Source organism: Miscanthus floridulus, chromosome 3 (assembly GCF_019320115.1).
Source record: "Miscanthus floridulus cultivar M001 chromosome 3, ASM1932011v1, whole genome shotgun sequence".
Taxonomy (NCBI): Eukaryota; Viridiplantae; Streptophyta; class Magnoliopsida; order Poales; family Poaceae; genus Miscanthus; species Miscanthus floridulus.
Window position 1 is genome coordinate 24,074,779 of NC_089582.1, and position 14,253 is coordinate 24,089,031.

Below are 14,253 nucleotides of genomic sequence, written 5' to 3' on the forward strand. Positions count from 1 at the left end.
TGAGTGCGGCTCAGCATCGTACTATATATCATATTCAGGTGGCAGAGCCTTCTTTTCTAGACAAAAGAATAAAATCATCCCCACCTCTATAATAATACACACACAGCTTGGGTGCTCTTTTCAGGATAATAATAATGAAAGTACTCTCTGGATCCCAAAAAGAATATGAGCTTCTTTGATTTGTGTGCCGTAATCTGTGACTGTCAAAGAAAGAAGTGTGACGAGCAAAGTCAAAGTCACACTTATGGCAAAGCTTGTAAGAAATAAGTCTATAACATGTGGGATAGGATTCTAAAAAACCATGGCGTGCCATAGACGCGACAGTAAACTAAACAATTGTCGAAAAAATTATGGCATAACTAACTAATGGCGTGGTAATTAAGTTGTAATTATGAACCAAACAGGTCATATAACTCTCGTTTTCGGACAAGTCAAATAATCTCAACTTTAACTACATTAATATAAATTCCCAAAAAACTACATTTATATAAAAAAGTATTAATATTTATACTTTAAAATATATTTGATGCTTAGTATAATAATATTTATTACACATCATATTTGTATATTTTAAAAATATTTGATTTGGTCAAATTTAATATCCTCTAACTCTACAAAACGGAAGGGAGGTAGTATGACGCACTCCTAGCCTTTGTACGAACAGAATGTTAACACGTTGAGAACAACATACGTAGGTTTTGAACAGTTTGGGTGCTTTTGCTGATGGATGGATGAATTTTCAATCTGTTACATCAGTCATTAGTGTTCATCTGCGGAAGATCTGAATTCTCTGGAAGCTTATCTGTAAATCTGTTTTGTTTTTTTTTTTTCTTTTTCCTCGTCTAATAAAAATTCGGCAAAGCTTTTACCGTCTTCTAAAAAAAAGAATTCTCTGGAAGCCTAGGTTATCTTCCAGTGGTTGTTGTTGGCTTGCTTTCACCGTCCTTCCTAATAAGATGAGGTGCATTATTCTCCCTTTCAGTCAGAGAGAGGGAGCGAGCACCCGTCGTTTTCGGTGGAAAGGTAGTGGTGGGCGGGGTGGCCTTTTCCCACTGGACTGCTGGAGATAAGTCATCAGTATCAGTCAGCCGACATGTTTCACACCGGAGATAAAGTGGCACACGTGATTCAGCTTGCATTCGTCCATCTTCTATCTACTATCTATCTGCACAGAAACGAACAAACGACTAAAACGCATGGATAATGGTCGTCGAGGCATATCCAAATATCCTTCGTCCGTCCAATGAAAGATCAGAGGCCAGAGTATTCTCGGATAGCTGCGGCACCTCTCATCTTTCCTGCAACAGCAACAGGGTGTGAATTATCTGAAATCCTGCAAGCATATCTCGTATCTGGATGGATATCTAGATGACGAGCAAGCTTTGCTTTTTGTACGAAATGAACACTTTCATCTCCAGAACATTTATCTCCATGTCTGCTGCCTGGACCCAGCCTGTTTTGGCGGCGGAGACTACACCTCCATGCGGGCTGTGGTCCGTCTGGACCATCACCAGGAGATCCCCGACCAGCTGCTCGTGCGCAACCACAACGGTCCCGCGAGCATCGCCAACGTCTACGCCATCCGCACGTGGATCGACCCCGGGCCAGAGCCGGAATGGGGTGACTACAACTTTGGTCCCGTCCCCGCTCTGCACGCCGCGCCCTACTACCACCCCGTCGGCAACCCGCCCACCCAGCTGCCGCCTGCGCCGCAGAACCTGGTGGCCACTGTACTCGAGTGGGAGAACGACGTCGCAGACACTCCTCCGCTGCGCCCGGTCCGCACCAGGCGCGCCACGCCGTACCCCGCCCGTGCGGCTCCTCTGGTGCTTGCCCTTCCCTGGTACGGCATCGGCGGGGTCCCTGAGCAGGAGACCCAGGAAGGAGGTGTGTCTGGCGGAGACAAGGATGGTGGCAAGGAGGCGGTCATGCCAGAGGAGGAGGTGGTTCCAGAGTTCGAGGTGGCCGAGGATGGAGACAACACTGCTGAGTGGCTCGCGGCACTGGCCCTCGACGCGCCACGCGGGTTCACCACCGGTGGGCGCGCTGATCTGCAGCACGAGAGCCGTGCCCAGAAACGGCGTGTCCGCCGCAAGAGGGCCAAGGACAGCGCCAGCAAGCTGAGGAGGAGCCTGCGTCTCATGGAGAAGGAAGAAGCGGGCTTTGAGCTGCCCGAACACAAGGCGGCGCGCGTTCAGCAGTCCAAGTTCGATTTCTCTGGTGCGTCTCGTCGTCTTCGTAATGCCCTCTCTCACTCTTATCTTACCTTTGATAACCACTATCCCTCCGATGACACTGAATCCCTTCTAGATATCGCTGCTGCTTGCGGAGCCAACGAGGAAGAGATGGCAGAGATCTCAGGCGGGGCGGCTATGCCGTCCACCAGCAGCTAATGTGTTACACCAGAGCCAGGCGAGATGGGCGAGCCTACTTCTACGCCAGCGAGCACCTGTGCTCCAATTTTGTACTAGGTAGTAGTAGCGCTATGCTGAACCCCACTAGTATGTGTACAAGGATGCTTCCTACAACCATGTCTACCCCCTACCTCTGCAGTGTTGGTTGCTGCAAAAATAATGTACAGAAGATGACGGCTGTCTGGGTGCCCCGTCCCGCGCACGGTGTAGAATCTTTTATCTATGAATAGAAGCATCAAAGTCTGTAGCTGGAATGTAAGAGGCCTGAATGATCCCGTTAAATGTGGCAATGTGTTGTCTGAACTCCTATCCGCTAATCCTGACATTGTCTTGCTCCAAGAGACTAAACTGCACTCCATCCCTCCCCTAAAACTGCGGTCGTTCCTCCCTCGTCGCCTTGACAGCTTCCTCTACAATCCTGCTGTTGGCACCGCCGGCGGCATCCTTACTGCCTGGTGTAGTTCTGTCTTGCTTTCCAACAGCGTGTCATCCTCTACTCACACCCTCACTTCCCACCTCATCTCCACCGCTTCCAACACCCCTATGGCTGTAACAAATGTCTACGCTCCTTCCACTCCTGAGCTGAGGCCATCATTCCTTGATGAACTACGATCTCTCACACCTCACCCCGATTCCCCCTGGATGCTTTTTGGCGATTTCAATATGATTCGCTACCCCCATGAAAAGAACAACCAAAATTTTCATCACTCCGAAGCTGAAGCCTTCAATGATTGCCTCAACGCCATGTGTCTGATCGAATTGCCACTCCTGGACAGGCGATACACTTGGACAAACAACCGGGACTCCCCTACCCTTGAACGACTTGACCGTGCCTTCATCAATCTTGCCTGGGACGCTGTCCTTCCTAACACTACCCTTTCTTCGCTCACTCGGCATACGTCTGATCACGTTCCTCTGTTGGTCAACGTGTCTACTCACATCCCCCAATCCAAAATCTTCCGTTTCGAGAACTACTGGATCCACTGCTCAGGTTTCAGGGGAGTCGTCGAGGCTGCTTGGCGTTGTCGGACGCCCAACAGTGACCCCGCCTGCTTGCTGGCCGCCAAGCTGAAGGAAACCAGGCGGGCCCTCAAACTTTGGAGAAAGCAACAGTCTAACCTTAATCAGCAAGAGCATGATTGTAAGATTGTCATCAACCTCATCGACCGAGTAGAAGAGCGCAGACTTCTGTCGCCGCATGAGGCTAGTCTACGTACTGTCGTCGTTACTGTGCTTGGCCGCACCACCAACGCAAAGCTACTGCTCTGGAAGCAGAGAGCCAAAATCAGAGCTGCTGTAGAGGGCGATGAAAATACACGCTTCTTTCACGCGTGTGCGAATCAACGCCGGAGAAGAAACAACATACAAGTTTTGGAACACAATGGATGCGAGGTCCACGGGCATGAACAGAAAGCTGCTGTCCTGCATTCGTTTTACCTGAACCTCCTGGGAACGTCGACTGAAACCACTTGGGATTTTGATCTGAATGGCTTGTACCCGGATGATGCCCAGCACCTTGCTGGTTTGGATGGCGAGTTCGAACCTGAAGAAATCCGGTCTGCTTTCCGAAATATGCACTCCACCGCAAGTCCAGGTCCTGACGGCTTTGGATCTCTCTTCTTCAAACATTCCTGGACAGTTATCTCTGCAGACATCACCGCCCTCTTCTCTGCCTTCCATATGCACTCGGTGGATCTGGAAAGGATCAACAGATCCTACCTCGTGCTGCTACCTAAGAAGGAGGGAGCCCGGCGCCCACATGATTTCAGACCAATTGCGTTGCAAAACACTACGGTTAAGAGCATCTCCAGAGTTCTCATGAACCGCCTGCAGCCCTTTATCCCCTCTCTCATCGGAACTGATCAATCCGGCTTCGTCAGTGGAAGGTGCATCGCGGACAGCTTCGTCTATGCAGCAGATCTACTGAATTGCTGCTACCGGAGAGGGTGCCCTACCGTTCTCATGAAGCTAGATTTCCACAAAGCCTTCGATTGTGTCGCCTGGGACAGCTTGACCAAGATCATGAAATGCCGTGGCTTCTCTGATAGATGGTGTGCCTGGATCAACGTCCTGCTCAGCACTGGGAAAACTACTGTCCTCCTTAACAGTGTTCCTGGCAACTGGATTAACTGCCGCCGTGGACTCCGGCAGGGGGACCCCCTATCACCGTATCTTTTCATCATTGTTGCCGATGTTCTTCGCCGTCTGCTCCAAAACCATCACCTTGCCGCGGATATTCGACATCCCATCCTCCCCGATGAGCCGTGCCCCGTCCTCCAGTACGCCGATGACACCCTTGTTTTCATGCGCTGCACCCCCAACGCCATCTCTGCGACCAAACGCATCCTGCAGCTGTTCGAGAAAGCTACTGGCTTGGCCATCAACTACCACAAAACTACCTTCTTACCAATTGCCGTCCCTAACGACGTAGCCGCCGCCCTTGCCACCACTTTTGGCACCACCACCTCCACCTTCCCTCAGACCTACCTTGGACTTCCTCTTACCCCTCACAAAGTCTCTGTTTCTGACTGCCTGCCCCTTATCACCTCTTGCGACAAATACTTATCAGGTTGGCGAGCCTCTCTTCTTAACCGCGCGGGGCGCCTCACCCTCTGCACTTCTGTTCTCAGCGCACTCCCGCTTCACTACATGTCTGCAATCAGCGTGCCTAAGACAGTCCTCAAGGCCATCGACAAGAGACGTCGTGCCTTCTTCTGGACTGGAGAAGATAGCTGCCACGGTTCCAAATGCCTTGTCGCTTGGGACACGGTCCAAGCTCCCAAAAACGCCGGCGGACTGGGAATAAAAGACCTGGAGCTTCAGAACCGGTGCTTGCTGATGAAATTCGTCAACAAATTATTCAGTGGAGAACAAACCAGCTGGAAAGATTGGCTTCTACGCAGTGCCTCCTCCTTCGATACCCCGATCAGCGGCGCGTCTAGCTTCCTCTGGCGCATTGTCAATGACGAGCTTAACACCTTTCGCTCCATCACCATCGTCAAAGTCAACAATGGCGCCGCAACCTCCTTTTGGTTCGACCATTGGCTTCCTGCCGGCCCCCTCTTCTCCACCCATCATGCTTTGTTCACACACACCACTATGCCTAACATCTCGGTGCAGCGCGTCTTCCAGAGTGGTTTTGATTTGCGTCTGCGTCCTCGACTCACTAATGCTGCTAGCCATCAGCTAGGCAGCCTGCTCTCTTTCTTGCAGGAGATGAACATCGGCGACGGCCCTAACTTACGGCTGCTCAAGCTGACAGGGCACACCTACTCCGCTAGGGATGCCTACGCAGCCCTCGACTCTTCAGGTGACCACACTGACACGCACGGTGGGCGTGTTTGGCGGACAAGGCTACCAAACAAGGTCAAGGTGTTCGCTTGGCTGTACTTCAAAGACCGGCTCAGCACAAGGGTGAACCTCCATGCAAAACACATCGTCGACGGCGAACAATGCGAGCGCTGCGCTAGGGACCCGGAGAACAGGCGACACGTTTTCTTCGGCTGCGAACAAAGTGATGCGCTGTGGACTGCAATAGGCATGGGCGATGTGGGACAGATGACGGATGATGAAGCATGGGAAGCAGACACTCCAGCAAATCTAGAAGCGACTCTCTGGCCTTTCATCTTCCTGACTATCTTATGGCGTATCTGGGACGGTCGGAATGGGTATGTATTCCGTAATGAAAATTTCTGTAATCGCGTGGTTCTTTCGAGGGTCTGTGATGACCTTGTAACTTGGCGCAAGCGCCTTCCTCCTGAGCTAGGGAACGGCCTGCTGGGCTGGTACGCTCACCTCCGCGATTGTACCTCAAACTCTTTTCCACGTCCTACTTAACTTGGGCGTGTGCTTTTGAATGGAAAGGTGGGGAAACTCTCCCCTCCGTTTAGTTCAAAAAAAAACATTTATCTCCATCAAGGTAGACCGCAATAAAAAGAAAGGCGTCAACAAATTAATCTGACTGAATGAAGAGGATGGAAAGAAGAAGATGCCAAATTGCCTAACTTAACAGAGTTGGAAGAAAAGGCTTATCCAAACTTCCAATGGAGTTATGGAGTTGTGGAGGCCTTGGTTGAAGAGGGCGTTGGATGGAGAGTTGATCGCACGATCAGATTGAAGAGTGGGGAAAGCAGATGGATTGGATTGTTCAGAGCTTGGACTTTGGAGTGACAAGAAACAACGGTAATACTTCATATAGACGCTCCTTTCTAAGGGCAGCAAAGCCAGTCGCCAGCGCAACAACCCCTCATATCCTATCCTCGTCCACTCGCTTTCCTATCCTATCACTACGGGATACTGATTAATTACCGAGTGTGATAAACACTCGGCAAATATGGAGAAACACTCGGTAAATTGTTTACCGAGTGCCACACTCGGTAAACATGACTCGGTAAACAACGACTCGGTAAAGTTAGTTTACCGAGTGTCAAATAACGGGACACTCGGAGAATAAATATTACCGAGTGCTACGCCGGCACTCGGTAAACAACTACGACGTGACGGTCGTCAGTCCCCAAGCTCGCCGTTAACGGCGTCGTTTACCGAGTGTTATACATAGCACTCGGTAAACAGATAACCATTTTCATGATTAAAACAATTCCGCAAATATTTTTCCCTAATATAGTTTACCGAGTGTACCAGTAACACTCGGTAAACATGTAACTCGTTAACCGAGTGTTCCACTCGGTAAAAAATGGCACATATATCCGAGTGGGTCGTGGCACTCGGTAAAAAATGGCACCACTCGGCAAAATTAACAGAATCAGAACCAATTTGGTTCTGTTCTCTGTTTTACCGAGTGCAACACTCGGTAAACATGACCTTTACCGAGTGTAACACTCGGTAAAACTTGTCCACAGTATTTTTTTTTGTTTGTTGCAGTGCATATCCAGCCACAATTAACAACAATTATAACAGAATATCACAGTTACCAACAGATAGACAATATATATCACATATATGTCCACAAATGTCACATCCACTCATTATAACCAACATATAGCTACAACAAATGTCACAAGCACAATGCAAAGTCCACAAACACCATCAACATGTCCAAAGTCCACAAAGTTCAACCCACTTCTAAGTTCAACATACAAACAAGTGAAACATGGTCCTGTCACATGGTCGGAGCCCTACCGAGAAACGGAGACAAGTCCAAGTCTTGATCGTTGTTCGATCCAGCTGTAGAAGGTCCCTGGAATGAGGGAGCAAAAGAAAATAAACATATTTGTCAATTAATCATAAGGTAGTATGCCAAATTCAAATATTCCTTCGAAAGACCAGTTAACAGTGACATCAATATATAGGCATATAATAGATAACACATATCAAGTTAGTTGCTGTTTAGGTCTCCTCTATGTGCAAGATATCGACAAACTTAAATCGCAAAAGTTTTTTAGATTATCTCTGGAAAGCAAAGGAACAGAACAACATGATTTGGAGTGGTGTTCTCTCCGAACACAGACCTCACTGAGAACACTAATTTTAGTTGGTAATATAAAGATTAAGCCAGGTGATTCATTTGTTTCTCTTTCAAGTCTTCGCACACTACATTTGGACAGTGTAAATATTGATGCAATAGCCGAATCTTTGTATCAGCTGAAACATTTGAGGTATTTGTCAATACAAAACTGTAAAACATCCAAGTTACCCGAAGACATAGGCAAGTTGAAATTCTTGCAGTACATTAGCCTTTCTGGTTGTCCGGGTTTGGCCAAGCTTCCTAGTAGTATTGGAGTACTACAAGACTTGAGGTTTCTCAGACTTCACCGGAAAAATGTAAGTGTTATACCAAGGGAATTTAGTGGCCTAACTTCTTTGAGGAAATTATATGGATTTCCAGCCCACATGGACTGTGATCACTGTAGTTTGGAGGAACTAGGGCCGCTCTCCCAGCTAACAGATCTTCATATCTGTTTCTTGGAGAATGTAGCTTCTTCCTCATCTGTTATACTGGCCAATCTTGGAGGAACTAGGGCCGCAATCAAGCGTGTTGGGCTTGAATTCCTACAACCAAGCAATCATGTAGGGGTTGCGTTTCCCAGATTACATGATTTGATTTTTGGTAGATTTGTCGAATGGGAGGAATGGGTGTGGGAGGAACAAGTGAAAGCCATGCCTATCTTGGAGAGGCTTAAACTCAACATGTGCAAGTTGAGCCACATGCCTCCTGGCCTTGCCTTCCACGCAAAGGCATTGAAGGAATTAGGCATCTATGGTGTCAAGAACCTAAGCTCTTTGGAGAACTTCACTTCTGTTGTCCACCTCGACGTGTTTAGGAACACTGACCTGGAGAGGATCAGTAATCTACCGAACACTGACCTTGTTCACTCGCTTCTCCATAAGGTTTTCCAGTCATGCAATTTCTAAAAAAAAAATCACCGCAACGCCATGACCGTGTTCCGTCGTGCTGCCTCGGCGTTCTCCATAGCGTCCCGACGCCCGTCGGCCGGCATCTCCACCGCGCCCGAGCGCGGCCTCCCTCTCCATCGCGTCTCTTGCCCGCTGCGGCCACCTGTCTTCCTCCTGGCCCTTGCGTCGTCCTCGCTTTGCTCCGGTGCCAGATGTGGCTGCCTCTCCAACCGCTTCCTCCGCCACCCCATGGCACAACCCTTCGGCCGGTGGCGCGTAGTAGATGAACTCCTCTACCACATGCGTACACAACCGTGCGGCCCTCCTGTTTATTATGGCGCCATGCTTTGCCGGCTGTCTTGATACGCCTCCGCCCCTCCTCGCGTAGACGTCCTTCGCGTCGCTCGTGTTGATGGTCAGCCTGCTCGTGGATGATCTTGGACGACAGTGGCATGCTAGCTTAGCGTAGCTGGGGCACGCACATAGCTGCGTTCCCTTCGTGCGGCAAGCAGCAACGATAGATGTTGCGCGGAAACACATGTTGCAAGTGTATGTTTTAATTGTTTCAAATGTTTTTGAGATATGTTACAAGTGTTTCACATGGATGTTGTAAAAGTATATCGAGATGTTGCATATGTTGCAATGGCTATACACGCATGTTGCAAGCATCTATTTCAAATGTTTCATCTATTTCTTAGACATATGTTGCAGGCGTTTAATCTTAATGTTGCATGTTTTTCACGCATATGTTGCAAGCGTTTTATCTGGATGTTGCATATGGTTGCAATGGCTTGCAAGTGTTTTCAGGCGTTTTGCAAGTGTTTCAGTTGTTTCGGATGTATATTGCAAGTGTTTTATCTGGATGTTGCAAAAGTAGATCTAGTGTTGCACATGTTGCAATGGGACCAACATGCGAATATTTTGCAAGTATTTCAGACGTATGTTGCAAGTGTTTCGGTTGTTTTGGACATACGTTGCAAGTGTTTCATCTGGATGTTGCAAAAGTAGATATGGTGTTGCACATGTTGTAATAGGACCCACCTATCGTTGCTGCTTGCTGCAGCTGTTGGGTGCCGTGCATGCAGAACGGGGGTGCAGGCGGTCCCACGTGCGCGCAGGGAGCGGAGCTAAAGCGGGAAGTTCCCATGTGCGAGCGGGCAGCATGAGCACGGCGACGCATCCATGCGACACCGACACGAGAAACGAAGGAGGCGCGGAAAACTGAGAGGTTCGTGACATAAGCAGGGCGCGGGCGTCCGTCCGGATGTCCAGGCGCTTGGATTCATCTCCCCAAGAAACAAAGACAAACTGTGAGCTGGGTACCACCAGCGTATGCAGTGTGGACACCCAAACATGGCCCGCTTGGTATCAGTGACGGACTAAGCAATCTCCAATTTAGACAGACCATCCTCTTGAAAGCAAACAATTGAAAAGACCAATGCTCTATCTTATTTGGAATCATATCAAAATATAAAAGATGTATTTCAAAACAAGTTTCGTTGGGCAGTTTAAAAAGGAAACTATACTTAGTGGTTTTTGCAACGTACCATGTCGTATAGACATCACTAAGGAACTATAACTCGCAGTACACAGTCTAATTGAGGCTACAAAATAAATCTCTTCAATCATTTTTGTCATCTCTCTCCCAATCATCTTCCTCATCACTCTGATGTCTCTGTCTCAATATCTGTGATGCACATTCTAATGGATGTTACATCAGGGATGCTCTCCTCACGTTGTCTGTCTATTCGGACGCCACGTTTCCTAGGCCTATGCGCTACCGGCCCAACAATACCTTCTATCTCTAAAAAAATATCTCTCCCACTCCCCACCGAGAGTCAACCCTCCACTCCACTCGTTCCTTTTGAAGAAGATAAGGTCTGCCACCAAGCTTGCACCCGACCACTGCTAGCCATGGTCGGCGTCATAGTAGGCTTCACCCTCGCGCTGGCAGTGTCCCACGTGTCTTTCCAACCCAGCGCCGCCTTCCACGCCCGGGCACCTCCTTGTCGGTGCAGTTCCCGACCAGTCCGTGGGCGCGGGCGCCGCCTGGCGAGGCTCATGGTGGTCGCGCGGTACTCGCCCTCGTACGAGAGCAAGGATGAGGAGGATGAGGAGGGGCTTTGGGAGCGGCGAATGCTTTGGGAGGAGGGACCACGAGCTTGCTGGCTACTGCAGTTCCCCACCAAGTAGGTTGGCGACGCTGTGTTTCAAGTGTTCCATCTGGATGTTGCAAAAGTAGATCCTAGGATGTTGCATATGTTGCAATGACAATATACACATGTTGCAAGCTTATGTTTCAAGTATTTAGTTGTTTTTCAAACGTATGTTTCAAGTGTTTCATCTGAATGTTGCAGAAGTATATCTAGATGTTGCATAACATGCATGTTTCAAGCACATGTTCCAAGTGTTTCATACATATGTTGCAGGTGTTTCATCTGAATGTTGCAAAAGTAGATCTAGATATTGCATATGATGGCTACACACGCATGTTTTAAGCGTATGTTTCAAGTGTTTCGTATGTTTTCAATCATATGTTGCAAGTGTATCAATTAGATGTTTCAAAAGTACATCCAAGGGAGCACAAGTTGTAATGGCCCTGGTGGCTGAGGGGCAGCGGTCTATTGCTGCCGCCTGCTACTACTGCTGGGGCGCCGCCATGGGTCACCATGCGGGCACCTGAGGCTGACAGGCACCTCCACGGCGCACATTCGTAGGCAGGGTGAGGCCGGCGTGCTCCTTTCTGTTATGGCCCTATTACGTGGGTGCGACGGGCGCGATGCGTTTGAACAGGGAGCAGCTTCCGGACGCCTCCTATGGCTAGACCACCGGACATCCGGCGCTAGCCCTTTCGTATATAGTTCCTTTTTTGTTTTTATGCAAGATCTAGTTTCTTTGCATAAGACCAAGTTTCTTGTAGTTTTCTTTTTTTTCTCCTCTTTATTAATGTTTGTTGTCACATTAGTAAAATATGAAATGGTATGGAATTATCCCAACTACGGCTTTGTTTGGCTACACATAAATTGTCGGGTTCATAAACCCAGGGTCCCCAATGGACCCGCTTCCCTACAAAACTTGGCCTAGCCGGCGGCGCAACGACAGCACATGCCTGGGCCGGCCTAGATGCACAATAACAGGCCAATACCACGATCTGGTCCCTGACCGGCACCTCTGACCAGGGCCTTCCCGAACGGGCCACGGCCCATCACAGGAAAGAGGGATACCGAGCTAAAAACACTCCTACGGCCCGTCTAGGCCTAGGAGTTTGAAGGTTGGCCCACCGATGGGTTCGACAACCGCTCTGGGCACCTTTTGAGTGAGGGGTAGAAAGGGCCAACCTCTGGGTCGCGGGCTCCGCCTTGCCCGACCTCTGGGTCGCGGGCTCCACCTTGCTCGACCCCCTTTCTTCGACCGAGGATACGCTGGACCTCTGCTCGCTACTCTTTCCCAACTGACATGGTCGGGGCCAACTTAGAGCAACTGACCGGGGACGCCCGCTCGGTGTGGACCCAGGGCGCAGGCGGAGCAGATAAGATAAGGTGCTTAAGTCAACCGTAATACCGAGGACCGTACCTTGTCATACCCTACGCACCTGTAGGATGGTGCCACCAGGCTATGATAGATGGACACTCTACAACCTTCCATACGTGTCAAAGCATAAACAGTGTTGTGGGTGCTAGCAGCCATCTCGTACCCGACAGCATGGGCAACAAGACTAGGTAGCACACGTACGCTCTCTCTCTCTCTCTCTTTCTCTCTGACTTGTAAGGCCATCCCCTTCACCTATAAAAGGGGATGCGCTCTCTCCCAACAGGGAGATGCTAGACAACTCGTGGACTCATCGACTCAACGACTCGATGACCTAAGGACTCGAACAGCTACACAAAGCATATGCTCTGATACTTAGCACACGTTAGAGCAACTATCACTCTCTTCCATTTGGTTCAGAGTCCGACCGGGCCTCTAACACCGCCCTTCTCATTCCTCACTCGTTTGTAACCCCACAGCAAACTTCGAGCACCTGGGCTCAGGAATAAAGTCAACGATTGACTGAAACTAGACGTAGGGCATGTTGCCTGAACCAGTATAAATCATACGTCATTGAGTGCTAGGCCACATCTGATCACAACGCACAACAAAACTATAAATATTCACTTGCTGGTCACTTTTTGCACTGACAGTTGACGTCGTCTATGGGGAGGACACCATGCATTCACGCTTTTGGTCATCGGATGGCCCACCTTTCCACCATTTTTGGCATGGCGGGCTCGAGCGATACGATTTGCTTCGGCTCGTTGGAGTTTCTCACGCTCCCACCTATTGGGATGTGGGTTCCTCATGTCTTTGTGCCACTCCAGACCTTCCTCTTTGGGAGTCTGGACTTCATCGTTGACTAGCTCAGCATACTTCGCCTCTGCGAGGAGGCACTCATCCCGGCGTTCGCTGGAGGAGGAGCACCCTCCACTAGCCCCGGGCCACTCGACGACCTCAACATCGAGACACTCGCGCTTTGCCTTAAGCCCATGCTGGGCACAAACCCCATGGTGAGTGATGTACATATCATTCTTTACTCACTATTTAACACCTTCCACCGACTCTCTGGACGGACCCCATTGTCCCCACCACGATCGTTGTGCGACTGGTTCCCCTATGGCTTCGCGTCCCCCATGGACGTGTGCGCATTGGGGCTCTGAAGGATGCTGACACCGCCCCTCTCATGTCCGAGTTCGTAGGGATGGTGGGCTATGCTCCCGCCTCCTTTCACGACCTCATCGACGACGAGGTCGAAAGAGATGACTCCAATACCAGCGATGTCATGGCACCTGGCCACCCTCTGTCCCGGGAGTGTGCTATGGCGGACACCCTGAGACAGCCACCGGTGGTGGTGGAGTCTCTATAGACTCACACCCCTCTGGACCCTCGTGCAAAGGCCCTCGCTCGTGCGTAGGAGCACGGCGAGGACTTATGACAAAGGCGGTAGAGCCAGCCACCACCTGCGCTGGAGCACTCGGTGCAGCATGCTACGCCACATGCGTGTAACCCAGTGAGCAACGCTCGGGGTCACGCCCGTTAGGTCCAGCGTAACATCCTGGACGGAGGGAATGGCCCCCCTCAGCTTGCTTGGGCTGGCCAGAACATCGCTGCTGCGGCGATGCTTTTGTGCGGCCTCCCTGAGCCTACCGACCCCCAAGAACAGGCAATCCATTGAAACCTCCGAGCGCTAGTGGAGACCGCCACTGTTCAACAAGCTAAAAGCTCCGCATCGTGACACTGGCTCATGGCCTCTTGCCCAACCGAAGGACTAGGGCCGCACTAGACGAATCGCTCCATCCACTCACCACTATAGTTGTCGGCGTGGGGCAGGAAGCCGTGGCTACACCGCAACCCAACCCAGTGCCCGCTCCACACCGACCACCTATTTGTGAATAGCTCAGGGCTAACCGTGATGCATGCAGCGTCATCAACTATCGACGCCATGCCCGAC

The 14,253-nt window shown here is 50.1% G+C and overlaps 1 protein-coding gene across 1 annotated transcript; it reads left to right on the forward strand.

Annotated features, from left to right (window-relative positions):
• The first annotated feature begins 1,203 nt into the window (after positions 1-1,203).
• On the forward strand, positions 1,204-2,856 carry LOC136543337 (uncharacterized). The gene is made up of 3 exons (XM_066535814.1): positions 1,204-1,314; positions 1,419-2,220; positions 2,311-2,856. Exons 1-3 carry the CDS (start codon positions 1,204-1,206, stop codon positions 2,391-2,393), a joined length of 996 nt encoding a protein of 331 aa, XP_066391911.1. The 3' UTR covers positions 2,394-2,856.
• The last annotated feature ends 11,397 nt before the right edge of the window (positions 2,857-14,253 follow it).